Consider the following 16696-nt stretch of genomic DNA (forward strand, 5'->3'; position numbering starts at 1 on the left):
CTTGCATCTTAGCTGAAGGGAGGTTTCAATCAGCAGCTCTCAGATTTTGTATTAAAAGATTGTTGTTACAGGTTTGTATGTTGCTATGTGTGTTACAGTAAGTTCTGAAGTGATTTTTGGGTGCCTTTTCAGTTACATGCGTGTATGGGTCATATTTACGGCAAGATCACCTTATTCCACTGGAGTCCAACACAGTGGCGGATCTAAGATTTCGAAACAGGGTGGTCCGTCTATAAAAAAAAATCGACAACAAATATGTCATGCAAACAGAGATTTGGCTGGATATTTTTACAACAAATAGGCCATACAGTGCCGATTTTTTTCAGTTGAATATACTTTTTTAGGGAAATATACTTATAAACACAGCAGCTCCTAATTAATAATGATTTCAATTAGATATTGGGAATGGGGATTGGGATGTGCGTACTAAAGATAATGGGATGGGCGGTCGGCTTCTGCACGTCTCCACAGTGTCCAGTTCGACGCTGGTTAGGTCTGCTAGCTGCTAGTTGGGCTCTGTTTTATTTTTTTCTCAGATCCATCTCTGTTCTCCTATGGTATATAGATCAAACCAAAATCTCAGGGTGGGCAGCGGCCCACCCTGTCCACCCTCTGCCTTCCCCTCTTGTCCAACATATACCATTTGCTACAACTAGTTTCTATTTAAAAAAGTTGTATAGCAGAAAGAGGCTAGTTATCTAGCAAACGTAAGATAAACTGGATTGGGCCGTCTGTGACATTGCTGTTTCTATTTAGGACTATACCAACTACGTGAGTTTGTTGGCAGTGTTATGTTATTAGCATTTGGAAGATAACTTTTCTTACATATCTTTTGTGAGGCAAACATAAGAATTGAGTTACTTGGTAACTGATTTATGAAACACACACACATAATGCAGTAATTTTGATTCTTTGGTTTGTGCGTAAGGCTGTTTGGTTCCAAGAAATTTGTGAAATCATATGCATGACCTTGACATATGCTTCGATGCTTGACCTTAACATATGATTTTAACATTGTTTGGTAAAGATATCATGTCGAGGATACCTCGACGGCTTCGAAGCCTAAACATCCCAGAGCAAGCTTCTGAAAGTGTACAATCAGATGAAGAAAATTTACAAGGCCCTCCAGAGATTGATGATCTAGTACCAAAAAAGCCTCCTGAATCTACTCGGCAAATTAAAATAATTTGTAAGCTCAATTTTCTTTTTCAAACACATATCTAGTGTGCTGTATATGGTCCAGTTATATGCCATTGTGATACTCTTGCATGCAGGGCCAAATGGAGATGTGCGACAGATTATAGGGGAATTCCGAGGTAAAAATTTGTCGGAATTACGTGGGGGCAAGATAATTGTGGAGACTGACGGAAGTGGAATTCCAAATGGAAGGTCGGCTGCCATTCTAGGTCAACATCTTACCTGGCTTGCAGAAAACTCAACATTTGCACCATTGCATATTCCAAGATGGGACAATGAATTGTTTCTACAAAAACATGGGCAGATGATCACAGATGTGGAGGTAAAAAAATTATAGCACTGTTCAAGGCTGTTCATTTCACATTGCTGATTGTCAGTTTTAATATTTGAAGGAGAAATTTATCTACCCCAATGAGACTAGACAACTTACAAGAGACTGGATCCTATTGAATATTAACGAAAGATGGAGAGTGTATAAGTCTCGTTTGAAAAGTAAATATTTCAAGCGTGAGAAGAAGTCTTTGGCTGAAATTGTAGCAGGTGTTCCCAAAGGTGTTAATGCACATCAATGGGATACTCTTGTTGGGTTTTGGTGCCAGGATTCACACATGGTAATGTGTTATATTCTCATACTTAATCTGGCGTACATAACTAGTTTGGTGACATTAATATTGACTAGATGTGTTGTTTTCCTAGAAATTATGCGAAAAGAACACCGAGTGTGCAAAGAAGCAGAAGAATCCACATACAACCGGGAGAAAAAGCCATGCTAGGCTCAGAAAAGAGATGGTCAAACTTTTTCTTTCTAAAGATGACTCAGAAAAGTTTTGTTAGTGAAGAAAACTGAACATGTTCTAACAGAAACACTAACAAACATTCTAATTTACTTTGTTGAACAGGAAATTAAGAGCAATCGAAAGGTTAGCAAGATTGAACTATGGGATGAAGCTCATAAGCAGAAGAAGGACGGTGAATACAAAAATGCGAATACAAAGATAGTGATGGTATACTTCTACTTGTGATTAAAGTAAAGGCTTTAATTTAAAACTACTTAGTATAATGAGGTGTTTTGTATTTATTTCAATAGGAGAAACTGGAAGAAAGAAAGAAAGATAACAATGGGAACCTTTCATTTAGTGATTATAGAGAAGTATTTAAAAGCGTGCATGGGGAAGAGGCAAAAAAGAGGGTATTATGGTGACAAGTATTGGAGCGAAATAAAAGTTTCTCAGGGACTGACTTTTGTTCAGCATCCCGAGAAAGAAGAAAATGTTCAATTTAGACTGCGGGCACTAGGTGATAATGTAGAAAATGTGACAGATGAGTTGGCTATGATCCGTTCGTTCCTGAAGCGAAAATTCCCCACAGAGGATTTGAGAAATGAATTTGTAACCGCGAGAAGTGATGAAGTTAGTATCTAAACCACACCTCTTTCTGCAAAGATAAAAATATGAGTATTAATATACTATTATCATGTTCTTGTTTCAGGTTGATCTCAACGAAAGAGTTGTTGGCAGTGACCTCCCAAATGAATCACATAACGAAGCTGAAGAATATGCTCCATTGAGTGCTATCCAGGTGATGTAATAGTTTCTTCACTAATAAATATTCTACTTCATTCTCATACTTAAACAATTGTTCATCATAAGTTGTAGGAACTACATCCTAGTGATTGTGCACGAACCAAAGAGTGTTACACCGGTTTATCGTTACCACAAGAAAAAATGGTTGCTAAGGTGTGTGCATAAATTTCTGCTTTGTTATTAAAAAATACCTATGTTTTGTATAAGTTTACTTACAACTGAACTGAATCTCAATTGTAGAAAGCACACATTGAAAAGTTTCATAGGGCCAATCAAGGAAGTGGAGAATCAACTTTGCCAGACAAGCAGATCACTACCCAGGAATTGCATCCTAGTTTTTCTGTGAGAACCAAAGAGGGTTACACTGGTTTATCTTTACCACACATGGTTGCTAAGGTGTGTGCGCATATTTTTTTACTTCATTATCAACCAATGCCTATGATTCTGTATGTTTATGTCGTATTGAACTGAACCTCAAATGTAGAAGGCACGCATTGAAATGTTTGATAAGGACAATCAAGGCCGCGCAGAATCAACCAAAGACGGTTACACCAATGAAGGAAGTGCAGAATTAACTTTGCTGGATAAGCAGATTACTGCCCAGGAATTGCATCCTAGCTTTTCTTCCAGAACCAAAGAGGATTGCACTGGTTCATCTTTACCACACATGGTTTCAAGGTGTTTCTGTATGCATAAACTTCTGATTCTTTGTCAAACAATGTCTATGTTTTGTGTATGTTCACTTACAACTGAACTAAACCTCAACTGTAGAAAGCGCACACTAAAAAAATGATAGGATAAATCAAGGGTGTGCAGAATAAACTTTACCGAACAAGACTAACCAGGAATTGCATCCTAGCAATTGCGCAAGAACCAAAGAGGGTTGCACCAGTTTATCTTCACCACATGAGCACACAATTGCTAAAGTGTGTGCATGCGCGCATAAATTTCTGTTGTGTTATCAAACAAGGTCTATGTTTTCTATAAATTTACTTACAACTAAACTGAACCTCAATTGTAGAAAGCACATGATGGTCCTGAAGCAAAGAATGGTCATGCTGAAAATAACAATGAGACCAAGCAAGGTGGTCCTGAACCAAGTGTACAACTTCATCATATCACTAAGCAGGTATATCTATACCCACTATTAAAGGGAGGTGACATTCTTGGTTTGGTTTAGTCTGCCGCTTTGATTTTCGTCCCTGGTTATTTACGTCAAATTCCGTTTGTCGTTTGTTATCCTGCCTCTTTACTCACCCAGTTTAAACCAATGGGAAACCGACTCAAGCCAACCAGGCAAGCAACGAGGCAACGATCGGGCAGCCCATCTAGCGGCAGCAGCCCAGATTATTTTTTTCCTGAGCCGATTGTGATTGGAGGCAACCAGGCCTTTTTTTAGTGGTAGTAGCCCAGCCGATTGTGATTGGAGGCAACCAGGCCTTTTTTTAGCGGTAGCAGCCCTGCTGATGGATTGAAGGCAACTCGGTTTTAGCTAAATCCGCTATCTGAGAAAACATCAATAATCCCACCTTGCTTTCTTACATCGAGTCGTGCCAGTTGATATACGTCTTAACTTGCTACGTAATCAGCAAGCTGATTTGAGAACCATTAACCAGATGAGGAGGCATTGTAACATCCCAAAATTCTAAATTTTGGAATGTTATAATAAATAGATAGACTTGACTGATTGTTTGATTGATCGTCTGAAATTGAGTGAAATTCGAATTCTTTTTGAAAGTTAAATGAGAGGGAATAAAAGGACTTTCCCAAACTTTCATATTTGTTTTCTGATCTTCGTGAATTCAAATTCTTTTCAAATACAAAACCCTAGAGAGAAGATGACATGACTTCTTCCATTTAAAATGAAAAGGGTGTTTGAAAAATATTTGAATTCCATTGGGAAATATTTCCAATTCAGAAACTTTAAGCAACTCAATGATTTTCACGAGAGAAGATAAAATGACTCCTTCAAATTATGAAATATGAGTTGGGAGTTTCAAAGAATTAAATTCAAAGTTCTTTTGAATTTATTTATTTTCAAATTGGAATACATTAGATCATCATGCATATCTTATTTTCTTGCTTTTTGGTCGATCCTAGAAATTTCACGCAACTCAAGGACCTTTGGAGAGAGTTGGAGATTTCGTTATTTTCATATTTGAGAGTTTTCTCGAATTTGAAAAGAGGGTCATTTGATTTATTTATTTCATCTTCAATAATTTTTCCGTTATCAAAAATATAAGAGAGGGAATAATATGACTTTCCCAAAATATAGGAAAAATGAAGATTTAATAAATAGATCAAATTTCGTTTTCCGGAGTTTATTTGCATTTTATTTGGATAGGGAAAAGTGCGCGTTTTCGAAAATTGCATTTTAGGCCCGGAGAAAAGTTCATTTTGTTCGGCTCATTTTTAGGAGTCGGGGAAAATTTACTTTAGGTTTTTCGGAGTTCGTTTAGATCTCTTTTGTTGTTTTTTTCTGCGCGTGAAAAACCAGTTAATAATAAAAAAAGAGAGAGCTCCCGCCAGGCCAGCCGGGCCTAAGGCCCAGCCAGCCGGCCTCCTCCCAGCCGCACGCGCGCTAGCGCTAGGCGCCAGCCAGGCGCAGGCAGGCCGCCGCCTCGCCTCTTGTCGCTCGAGACCAAGTCCCAGCAGGACTTAGGTCGGTAGCCCTCCCTTTTTCCTTTGTTTCGTTTTTCCTTTTCCTAATCCTAGTCTATTTCTTGTCCCCTACCCCAAGTAAACCCCCCCTCCCCAATATAAATACCCAAGCACCCCCCCCCCACCTCTAAATCATCAAACCCAAAGCCTAGAGCTCCACCACACCCACGCCGCACCCACGCCGCGCCACCCCACACCCGCGCCGCCGCACCTTGCCCACGCCGCCGCCCCACGCCGCCGCTGGAGCCCCCCCCCCTCGCCGGAGACCTCACCGAGGTTGCCCCGCGTCTCTTTTCCTCGGATCGTTTTCTTCTAATCGTTCCGATTCTTTTCTTCTCTTCCGATTCATTTTCTAGATCGGTTTTTCGTTTCGGTTTTCTTCTCCGAAACCCTAGATCGGATTCGTTTTCTCTTCCGATTTAGTTGCCTTTGGACCGTTCGCCGGACCGTTCGTCCTAACGAACGTGATCACCGGATTCTTCTAGGTTAACGAACGTTCGTTCGTTTAACCATTCTTCTTTTTCTTCTCGTCGAATTTATTCCGCGGTCGCGATGTCAGATCCGATCTTCGTTCTAGTTTATCTTCTCGCTCGTTTATCGGAATCAGGTGATTCAAGGGCCTGGAGTTTCGTCTCGAAATCGCCGTTCCGTCTAATCAACTTAAACAAGTTTTTGCTACTGTAAAATTTTGACCTAGTTCAACTTGCTAGAACCGAGTTGTTCTTCCGCCGTTTGTTTTCGGTTTCTTTGTTTGGTTCCTTCTTTCTTTGCAACCGGAGTTCTTAAGTTGAACCTTCTAGTTCGTTCTCTCGTTCGAGTTTTACTTGTGCATTAGATGAGTACTTATTGTGTGGTTACTATTGTTTGCTTACGATAGATTGACCGGAGTGTGACGAGTAGATCTATCACGAGTTTTGAGTGCGAATCATCTTCATCAACATTGCAGGCAAGTTCACACTTTGATCATACCTTCTCTACAACCCATGTTTTATTGCATTAGATCAATCCTCACATATTGCATGATTAGGATCTAATTTAATTGAGGGATGGGAATGAAACCTTTGGGAGTTACTTCTACGTTTGCTTATTATGCCATGTTATGCTAGTAGACGTGGATTGGGTGAGTGATATCCATGACAGATGTGAGTTGATAATTTTAATGGTTTATCTAAGGTGGCAACTTAAACACACATCTGGGTGGATTGAGGCACCTGATGTCTATCAGGACTTGCCTGTTTTTTTTGGACCGCCACCCAGGCTCAAAGGGATCATAAGATCTTTCATGCTAGAAACTTCCGTGTGCAGCCACAAGCCATTATGGGCTCTGGCATAGTTGACTAAGCAGTGCGAACTCTTACGGGGTGGACTAGCAGATGTAGGGATGTAGGTGTACCGGTCTACCCCACATGTAAGGTGCTAGCGCTTCTGAAAGACTGTGTCTCGGTCATCTGTCTTCTCAAACACCATGTAGTGCGAGAAATCCAACGGAGGCGATCGAGTCTTGTGGGGAAAAGTGCGCAAACCTCTACAGAGTGTACAAACTAATCATGATTAGCCGTGTCCCCGGTTATGGACAACTTGAGTATCTAGTACTTGAATATCATGTGAATCTCATCACGTTACTTCTAATTAATGTTGTTGGGTTTTAATTATTTTTAGTTGGGATTGAGAATGCTGTCAACCATTCTCAATGTTTAACAACCACCATGATAGTTAAATAAACTTATTCCTTTGCAGTAGGGAAAAATTGGCTTTACGCAAAAACCTTATAACCATAGAGCTTTCCACCAGCCAAATATGCATATAGTGGTAGCCATTGTTCATCATTTTTCTCTATGGTGTGAATTTGCCAGTATATTCAATGTACTAACCCGTTTCGGGCTGCAACGTCTCATGTTGCAGGTTTCTTACGACGAGTAAGTGATACGTTAGGGTTACGGTTTCTACACTCAACTTTGTCGTTGGTGTTGATGGGAATCCACAACCTTGTTGCTTCCGCTATATGGATTGAGGTAATAGTATTTACGTTACTTTATACATGTGATTTACCTCTGTTATAAATCCTTCGAGTACTGTGTGTGTCAGCATACCGATCCAGGGATGACACGTAAGCACAGAGACTTGATCCATTCGGGTCGGGTCGCTACAGGCATGGTATCAGAGCACATGTTGACTGTAGGACGTGACCCTAGAAACTGGCAAGCCCATAGCAAAGATTTTTCTCTACAACTTTCCCTTTCAAAAAGATCTTTTACCTCTCTTCTCTTCTGAGCTTATTCAAAAAATTCCTTTTAGTGAGACCATACCCCTTTTCCCTTTTTGACCACACGAAGATTCGACTGATGAGACCACTCCAAGAAGTACAGGATATCAGACAAGTAAGACCATTCGGAATGAAGAGGATTTTACCATACATTATGATAATGGAAACTACAGCTGTTGAAGACTCTAAAGACTAGGAGAATTTGAAGGCTCTGAAGAATCCCCAGATTTGTATGACCTAGGAAGGCTACCCTTATGGAACTTGGCAGACTATGGAAGTGGTCAATACCCTAGATCAAGGTGTATCGGAGAAAGACTGAAACAAGGAGCATGAGAACTCAAAGTTTTGTCAAAGAAAACCCTAAGGCAGGAGATATCAACTATGGAATGATAGCTCATGGCAATGACAAGGGCAGAAACACGGTTATCCGTGATGTCATCCCCGCTAATGCTATTGTCACCGTGCTGAGTTAAGGATGCAAGTCTTCAGAATGGATTTGATGGAAGAAGGCTGATGGAGCAACTCTCAGCAAGATGAAATTTTAACCTTAGTTGGTGTATCATCGGGAGTTGGAGTATTACATCAAGAGTTTGATGTATCTTCAGGAAGCCGTATTTGACAAGGAAGTATTTCATGAAGAACTTAGGACCAAGGAGCTGAAGTAGCCAAGCTAGAGGAGCAAAACTCGAGAAACCGGAGATTCGTCAGGAACTAGACCATGGTTCATGTGAAGGATGTTGAAACCTAGAAGTTTGAAATACAACTCCAGAATATTAAAGGATGTCACGAGAGATTTCACGTCAACAGAGATGATCTAGCAAAAGAACTTGAGAAAGACAAGCATGATCGGAAGGAGCCATTGGAGGCATGAACAAGGTTTGAAGAATTTGGAGACGTTGAAGATTTATTGACCTTTAGAAGACCAAACCCCTGTTATATACCTACGTTAGATGCGACGTTTGTGAGCTGTCATTTGTTTGATGTTTTTCCCGACAGCCACAAATAAAATCTGTCTTTTCAAAACTTTTGTTTGTATTGTGTGTATCCCTCTCTATCTCTCTTATCTCACCCCAAAACCCATGGACCCAATAGAGGATGAATGGAGATGAGCTTGTATTTTCTGGACCGATGAGTCAGTTGGAGGCAGACCGATGGATTCAGAACATGGAGGATCACATGGAGAATAACCCTATAGTTGGACATGATATGGCCCAGCATGCTCTTCAATGCTTTGAAAGAGGTGCTGCTACTTGGTGGAGGATGTACCAAACCATCAATGGATGGCAAGGAGTAACCACTTGGAAAGAATTTAAGTTGACTTTGCCAAAGTCTCGGTTTGTGTCCCAGAAGTTGAAGCCTTATGGAAAAGACATGAAGAAACCTTGTGCATGCAAGATTTGTGGAGAAATAGGACACAACCATAAAGAACACAAGGATGAATGCCCAAATTGTGAAGGAAGTCACCCAGTTGAAGAATGCCCAACTAGGCAAATTACTTGTTTCTTGTGTGAAGGGACTACCCACTACCCTGCTCAGTGTCACATTTACCCCATGGTACAAAGAACCATCCAGCAGAAGAAAGAAGCAATGAGAGGAGCCCTTATGGAAAGTTTAGAAGAACCTGTGATGAAGGAAGATGTGGAGGACACACCCAAAGAAGAACCAATTAAACCCTGCACCAAGTCTTGCTATTCATGTGGAGAAGAAGGACACATCTCCCAAAATTGTATGAATGGGAATCTAGTAGAATTCCGGGCTGAGGAAGTAGAGTATGACCCACAGGAAATAGAAGCCCTGATTGGAATGGAAAAGTCCAGAAAGAGAAGTAGATTGGATTCCAGGAAGGATCTGAGTCATGTCACCTGTTATGGGTGCAAGGAGTCAGGGCACTACCACAACAGTTGCCCAAAAAGGAAGCCAAGAACCCAAGGAGGCTATATAATCACAAGAAAACCTCGATACTTGTCAGAAGTAATATGTTTTAGTTGTAATAAAGCAGGGCACTTTGCCAGAGAATGCCCCAAGGAGAAGGAGACTTGTGATAAATAGTTGAGTTTGCAACAAAAGAAATGGAGTAGTAGAAGTGAGAACATTTTCTTTTATATTGAGGTGTTGAGTTGAGACATGTAATGGAGAAGCGAGAGATTGAAATCATTTGAGAATGAATAAAGTAGCATCGTTGGTACTGATATGGATTTTATGAGTTGTTACTCTATGAAGAAGGATTTTGACCATTTTTGAGGATAAGAGAAATATGGTCTATAGAAGATTTGTGCATTTTAAGGGTGGTAGTACCCTGTAATGGATTTCGGACAAAATGAATACGAGTTTTGTCTCGATATGTGTGATGCCCCAAGAGTATGTGGGATGAAGTTGGAGACCGACAGTTGTTGGACCAAAGGAGTCGGAAGAGAATGTTAAGTTGATTCGAGATAGACTGAAGGTAGCTCAGTCCAGGCAGAAGAGTTATGTAGACTCAAAAACTCAAGGAGGTAGTCTATGAAATTGGAGACCGAGCATGTCTTCATGTGTTCCCTCTGCGAGGAGTTAAATGCTTTGGAGTTAAGGGACAGTTAGCCCCGAGAATTGTAGGACCATACCGAGTTTTGGAGCGTATGAGAGAAGTGGCCTACAAGTTGGAGTTATCCGAAGGACTGACAGGAGTTCAGGATGTGTTTCACGTTTCCCAGTTGAAGAAGTGCCATGCAGAGATGGCCAATATTCCCCTGTAAGAACGCTTGACCCTGGAAAGGATAATGATGTTCCACGAAGTGGAATATGGACTTCATGAGTATAAATTTTATCTCGATATGAGGGATATTCCACGAGGATGAAGAGATGAATTACTATTGGATATAAAGGAGGTATGATGTTGGAAATATGAATCAATGGAGAACTCCATGATGAGTCTGAGTAAACATGTCCTAGTTTGGAGCCAATAGAAGGAAGGAAGACAGTACAATTGGATGGATTTAAGTATACTGGGAAAGCTGGAAGTTGGATGTTGGATTAGAGATTTGCTGCCCCGATGAAGAGTTCAAGGTTTGCAAGTGATGAGATATGCCATAACCCACAGGCCACAAGACCTTCCAAGAAGCAAGCACACTCTTGCTGAAGGAAAAACCCTGGAGGAAGTTACGATTTTGCCGATAGACGATCTTATAGGAGTAACGCAAAACCTGAGAGTTGTGAAGGAACGATAGATGGTTGTTTGGCTTGCAGAATCAATGGATTATTCCGAACTTGGTTCATCGACGAGAGAAATTCTGCAATGCTTGTGAGGATGACCGAGTGTTAGAATGCGAGATTCGCTAAACTGTATACAAGGTAATGATTTGGGTGCGGGATGGATTGATCACCATACCGACTTACTCTTATTATTCGCCTTGCTATATGGGATGGTAAATCTGAGTGACTTGCCCATAGTAGAGAGACGACGATATTAAACCTTGTTAAACCTTAGAATGGTATAAGAATTTTTCCCTTGTACACGGCAGCATTTGCCAACCGTAGGTTATACGGTGAGGATCAACCCAGACCCATTTCCTGCAGGAGAAGCCATAAATTGTTAACCACCATGAGATATCGATAGCTGTTTAGTTTTGGCGCTAGACCCGTCAGCTAAGAAGTCCCAATCTCGGAATAACCTTACCAAAGAAAAGGACAGAAAAATTGAGGAAAAGGTTATGCCACTACCTGAAGAGCTCAGAGAAGGAATTTTCCCGAGGATCTGAGAAGCCCGACACTGTTAACAATATGGATGAAGTATATGAGTTTCGATGGAACAGTAACCATGATTCTAAGGGTGGTAGCACCCCAGACACCGTGTGATGATGGATGGATTTTGAGAAGACCCCCAAACCCTAACCTTTTCTTGCTAGCCTCTCCGAATCTCGAGGACGAGATTCCTTTTAAGGGTGGTAGGTTTGTAACATCCCAAAATTCTAAATTTTGGAATGTTATAATAAATAGATAGACTTGACTGATTGTTTGATTGATTGTCTGAAATTGAGTGAAATTCGAATTCTTTTTGAAAGTTAAATGAGAGGGAATAAAAGGACTTTCCCAAACTTTCATATTTGTTTTCTGATCTTCGTGAATTCAAATTCTTTTCAAATACAAAACCCTAGAGAGAAGATGACATGACTTCTTCCATTTAAAATGAAAAGGGTGTTTGAAAAATATTTGAATTCCATTGGGAAATATTTCCAATTCAGAAACTTTAAGCAACTCAATGATTTTCACGAGAGAAGATAAAATGACTTCTTCAAATTATGAAATATGAGTTGGGAGTTTCAAAGAATTAAATTCAAAGTTCTTTTGAATTTATTTATTTTCAAATTGGAATACATTAGATCATCATGCATATCTTATTTTCTTACTTTTTGGTCGATCCTAGAAATTTCACGCAACTCAAGGACCTTCGGAGAGAGTTGGAGATTTCGTTATTTTCATATTTGAGAGTTTTCTCGAATTTGAAAAGAGGGTCATTTGATTTATTTATTTCATCTTCAATAATTTTTCCGTTATCAAAAATATAAGAGAGGGAATAATATGACTTTCCCAAAATATAGGAAAAATGAAGATTTAATAAATAGATCAAATTTCGTTTTCCGGAGTTTATTTGCATTTTATTTGGATAGGGGAAAATGCGTGTTTTCGAAAATTGCATTTTAGGCCCGAAGAAAAGTTCATTTTGTTCGGCTCATTTTTAGGAGTCGGGGAAAATTTACTTTAGGTTTTTCGGAGTTCGTTTAGATCTCTTTTGTTGTTTTTTTTCTACGCGCGAAAAACCAGTTAATAATAATTAAAAAAAGAGAGCTCCTGCCAGGCCAGCCGAGCCTAAGGCCTAGCCAGCCGGCCTCCTCCCAGCCGCACGCGCGCTAGCGCTAGGCGCCAGCCAGGCGCAGGCAGGCCGCCGCCTCGCCTCTTGTCGCTCGAGGCCAAGTCCCAGCAGGACTTAGGTCGGTAGCCCTCCCTTTTTCCTTTGTTTCGTTTTTCCTTTTCCTAATCCTAGTCTATTTCTTGTCCCCTACCCCAAGTAAACCCCCCCCCCTCCCCAATATAAATAACCAAGCACCCCCCCCTCTAAATCATCAAACCCAAAGCCTAGAGCTCCACCACACCCATGCCGCACCCACGCCGCGCCACCCCACACCCGCGCCGTCGCACCTTGCCCACGCCGCCGCCCCACGCCGCCGCCGGAGCCCCCCCCCCTCGCCGGAGACCTCGCCGAGGTTGCCCCGCGTCCCTTTTCCTCGGATCGTTTTCTTCTAATCGTTCCGATTCTTTTCTTCTCTTCCGATTCGTTTTCTAGATCGGTTTTTCGTTTCGGTTTTCTTCTCCAAAACCCTAGATCGGATTCGTTTTCTCTTCCGATTTAGTTGCCTTTGGACCGTTCGCCAGACCGTTCGTCCTAACGAACGTGATCACCGGATTCTTCTAGGTTAACGAACGTCCGTTCGTTTAACCGTTCTTCTTTTTCTTCTCGTCGGATTTATTCCGCGATCGCGATCTCAGATCCGATCTTCGTTCTAGTTTATCTTCTCGCTCGTTTATCGGAATCAGGTGATTCAAGCGCCTGGAGTTTCGTCTCGAAATCGCCGTCCCGTCTAATCAACTTAAACAAGTTTTTGCTACTGTAAAATTTTGACCTAGTTCAACTTGCTAGAACCGAGTTGTTCTTCCGCCGTTTGTTTTCGGTTTCTTTGTTTGGTTCCTTCTTTCTTTGCAACCGGAGTTCTTAAGTTGAACCTTCTGGTTCGTTCTCTCGTTCGAGTTTTAATTGTGCATTAGATGAGTACTTATTGTGTGGTTACTATTGTTTGCTTACGATAGATTGACCGGAGTGTGACGAGTAGATCTATCACGAGTTTTGAGTGCGAATCATCTTCATCAACATTGCAGGCAAGTTCACTCTTTGATCATACCTTCTCTACAACCCATGTTTTATTGCATTAGATCAATCCTCACATATTGCATGATTAGGATCTAATTTAATTGAGGGATGGGAATGAAACCTTTGGGAGTTACTTCTACGTTTGCTTATTATGCCATGTTATGCTAGTAGACGTGGATTGGGTGAGTGATATCCATGACAGATGTGAGTTGATAATTTTAATGGTTTATCTAAGGTGGCAACTTAAACACACATCTGGGTGGATTGAGGCACCTGATGTCTATCAGGACTTGCCTGTTTTTTTTGGACCGCCACCCAGGCTCAAAGGGATCATAAGATCTTTCATGCTAGAAACTTCCGTGTGCAGCCACAAGCCATTATGGGCTCTGGCATAGTTGACTAAGCAGTGCGAACTCTTACGGGGTGGACTAGCAGATGTAGGGGATGTAGGTGTACCGGTCTACCCCACATGTAAGGTGCTAGCGCTTCTGAAAGACTGTGTCTCGGTCATCCGTCTTCTCAAACACCATGTAGTGCGAGAAATCCAACGGAGGCGATCGAGTCTTGTGGGGAAAAGTGCGCAAACCTCGGCAGAGTGTACAAACTAATCATGATTAGCCGTGTCCCCGGTTATGGACAACTTGAGTATCTAGTACTTGAATATCATGTGAATCTCATCACGTTACTTCTAATTAATGTTGTTGGGTTTTAATTATTTTTAATTGGGATTGAGAATGCTGTCAACCATTCTCAATGTTTAACAACCACCATGATAGTTAAATAAACTTATTCCTTTGCAGTAGGGAAAAATTGGCTTTACGCAAAAACCTTATAACCATAGAGCTTTCCACCAGCCAAATATGCACATAGTGGTAGCCATTGTTCATCATTTTTCTCTATGGTGTGAATTTGCCAGTACATTCAATGTACTGACCCGTTTCGGGCTGCAACGTCTCATGTTGCAGGTTTCTTACGACGAGTAAGTGATACGTTAGGGTTACGGTTTCTACACTCAACTTTGCCGTTGGTGTTGATGGGAATCCACAACCTTGTTGCATCCGCTATATGGATTGAGGTAATAGTATTTATGTTACTTTATACATGTGATTTACCTCTGTTATAAATCCTTCGAGTACTGTGTGTGTCAGCATAACGATCCAGGGATGACACGTAAGCACAGAGACTTGATCCATTCGGGTCGGGTCGCTACAGGCATGGAGGCAGAAAGCCATCAAATCTGTGTGCACGGTTTTGGGCAAAATTATCTGGATTCATGAGTTCATGACATGCCAAGATGAAATCTCCTAGATTTTAATGAAAGGAAAAATAGTGCATAGAGATATTAAATACAGATTTGTCTAAGGGCACTTCCAACACATTATATGTATTTAGATTTAGAAGCGTTCAGAAGCTATTTCTCACCAAATTTAGTTACACGTTAATTTTTTTCTCACGTTGCAACGCACGGGCATATGTGCTATATATATATAGACAATGGTTAGAATTATTAGTTGGTGTAATTCCATGTGCAATCGTCCCTTTATGTGTAAAGTGAAATCTTCCATGGTTTGTGATAATGAATGTTTCATTTCTTGAAAAAATAGGATAAAATGAAAGTTTTCTTGGTTTCGTTGAACCCGAGAAGCAAAGATAAATTTGTGGCCGAAGGAACTTTAGTGAGTAGAGATAAAACATATGTGGTTGGAGGAAACATGCTTGGAGAGCAATATGTAGCAGTTTCTATTTGTGCTGCTTCAAAACTTCAAGATCAGATACTGGTTAGACCATATGGACAATTACAAACAGTAAGGGATGCTATTGGTCATGTTATTGCATGGCCTCTATCACATGTAAGTTCACTTGCATGCAATCATCCTATGTTCCAATGTGTATGCTTAAGGCTTTTTATTTATGAAGGATTTTTGTGATTTTTAGGTAAAAAAAACCAAAATTAACCACTCCTGCACAACCTCAAAACAAGCCACCAAACAATGGTATGGTACATCATCAAAGTACATTTCTTCTCACACTAGTCTTCAAGCTATGTTCTAAATTTTTCTTTGTTATCTTTCTTTTTCAGGGTAGCTCAAGATTTAGAAAAGGAGTGCATTGCAGGAGCCAGGAGCAACTATAGAAGAATTAGTCTTTAGATGGACAAGTATTATGTATTATATAAAGATTTTAGATTTGTAGGAAAACTTAGTTATAGTTTCTATGATCTCTTCTTAATTATTTGCATATTTTTTATGAAGATCTGATTTGATTCAGTTGTGAACCAAAAGTGTTTGTTCCTACTAATTGAAATTGTGCGAATGGGATTGTTGTGGATACAATTGGTGATATGGGTGGATCCCTTCATATAATGATATTTGTTGTTCATGAATGTGATTGGTGATATGGTGGATGCTTTTATATATCAATACTTGTTGACCATTCTGCACAAGCATATGGCATGATAAAGTTACTGGATTTGAAATGGCAAACTACAAATTTGGAATGAATCATATATTATTTAAAATAAAATATTACGTGGTTAAAAAAATTCATTTGTATATTTAGAGACGAATATAACGTCTGTACATAGCGTGTATAGGAATGGGCCTAGGGCCTATGACCATTGAAATGGCCCTGTTAGTAGAGACGTATGAGCGGACGTAGCACAGTGACTCTACATGTCTAAAGACGCTTTTGAACGTCCAAATATAGCGTGTCATATCTAGAGACGCCTTACAATGTCCCAATATAGCGTCCCATGCCATGTACAGACGCTTAGCCAGCGTGTCTATATATTTTGAGACGGTCCGTGGGGAGACGCTCCAAAGACGCTTTACTAAGTCGACTCTATGGTTGCCTAGAGATGAAATAACGCGTCTCTAGCTTTGGAATATGACGTCTCTACATGCAGTTTTTGTTGTAGTGTGGAGGGGGGGTATAAACTTTACCATTCTATTTGGGAACCGCCTATAATGTGTGTAGCATGGAAAATATCGCCATCTCTTAGTTGTTACGTTGACAATGAAAGTATACCGCTCAAAATACAATTTATCTCTATTTCAAAACCGAGCTCTGGCACCTCTACAAATCCCTGCTTCC

General features: G+C 40.5%; 2 protein-coding genes across 2 annotated transcripts; both read left to right on the forward strand.

Moving 5' to 3' along the window:
- Positions 1-1339: 1339 nt before the first annotated feature.
- Positions 1340-15753, forward strand: LOC125553438 (uncharacterized). The gene is made up of 9 exons (XM_087536795.1): positions 1340-1519; positions 1590-1808; positions 1894-1986; positions 2097-2201; positions 3626-3706; positions 3829-3909; positions 15208-15453; positions 15539-15597; positions 15684-15753. The coding sequence occupies exons 1-9, from the start codon at positions 1502-1504 to the stop codon at positions 15751-15753; spliced, it is 972 nt and encodes a 323-aa protein (XP_087392921.1). The 5' UTR covers positions 1340-1501.
- On the forward strand, positions 2671-3573 carry LOC147989992 (uncharacterized). The gene is made up of 5 exons (XM_087542743.1): positions 2671-2775; positions 2853-2933; positions 3021-3176; positions 3265-3458; positions 3552-3573. Exons 1-5 carry the CDS (start codon positions 2671-2673, stop codon positions 3571-3573), a joined length of 558 nt encoding a protein of 185 aa, XP_087398869.1.
- Positions 15754-16696: the final 943 nt, after the last annotated feature.

The sequence above is a fragment of the Triticum urartu genome, chromosome 1A, assembly GCF_056163025.1.
Source record: "Triticum urartu cultivar PI428250 chromosome 1A, HENAU_Tu73, whole genome shotgun sequence".
Taxonomy (NCBI): Eukaryota; Viridiplantae; Streptophyta; class Magnoliopsida; order Poales; family Poaceae; genus Triticum; species Triticum urartu.

What these genes read in the sequence shown, in the direction of transcription:
- LOC125553438 (XM_087536795.1), top strand. An exon ending in ATGAGCACACAATTGCTAAA is followed by an intron (nt 3,707 to 3,828) that starts GTGTGTGCATGC and finishes CCTGAAGCAAAG; the next exon opens with AATGGTCATGCTGAAAATAA. An exon ending in TTGCATGGCCTCTATCACAT is followed by an intron (nt 15,454 to 15,538) that starts GTAAGTTCACTT and finishes TGTGATTTTTAG; the next exon opens with GTAAAAAAAACCAAAATTAA.
- LOC147989992 (XM_087542743.1), top strand. Translation starts at nt 2,671, where the DNA reads ATGTTCTTGTTTCAGGTTGATCTCAACGAAAGAGTTGTTGGCAGTGAC. An exon ending in TACCACACATGGTTGCTAAG is followed by an intron (nt 3,177 to 3,264) that starts GTGTGTGCGCAT and finishes CCTCAAATGTAG; the next exon opens with AAGGCACGCATTGAAATGTT. An exon ending in TTACCACACATGGTTTCAAG is followed by an intron (nt 3,459 to 3,551) that starts GTGTTTCTGTAT and finishes CCTCAACTGTAG; the next exon opens with AAAGCGCACACTAAAAAAAT.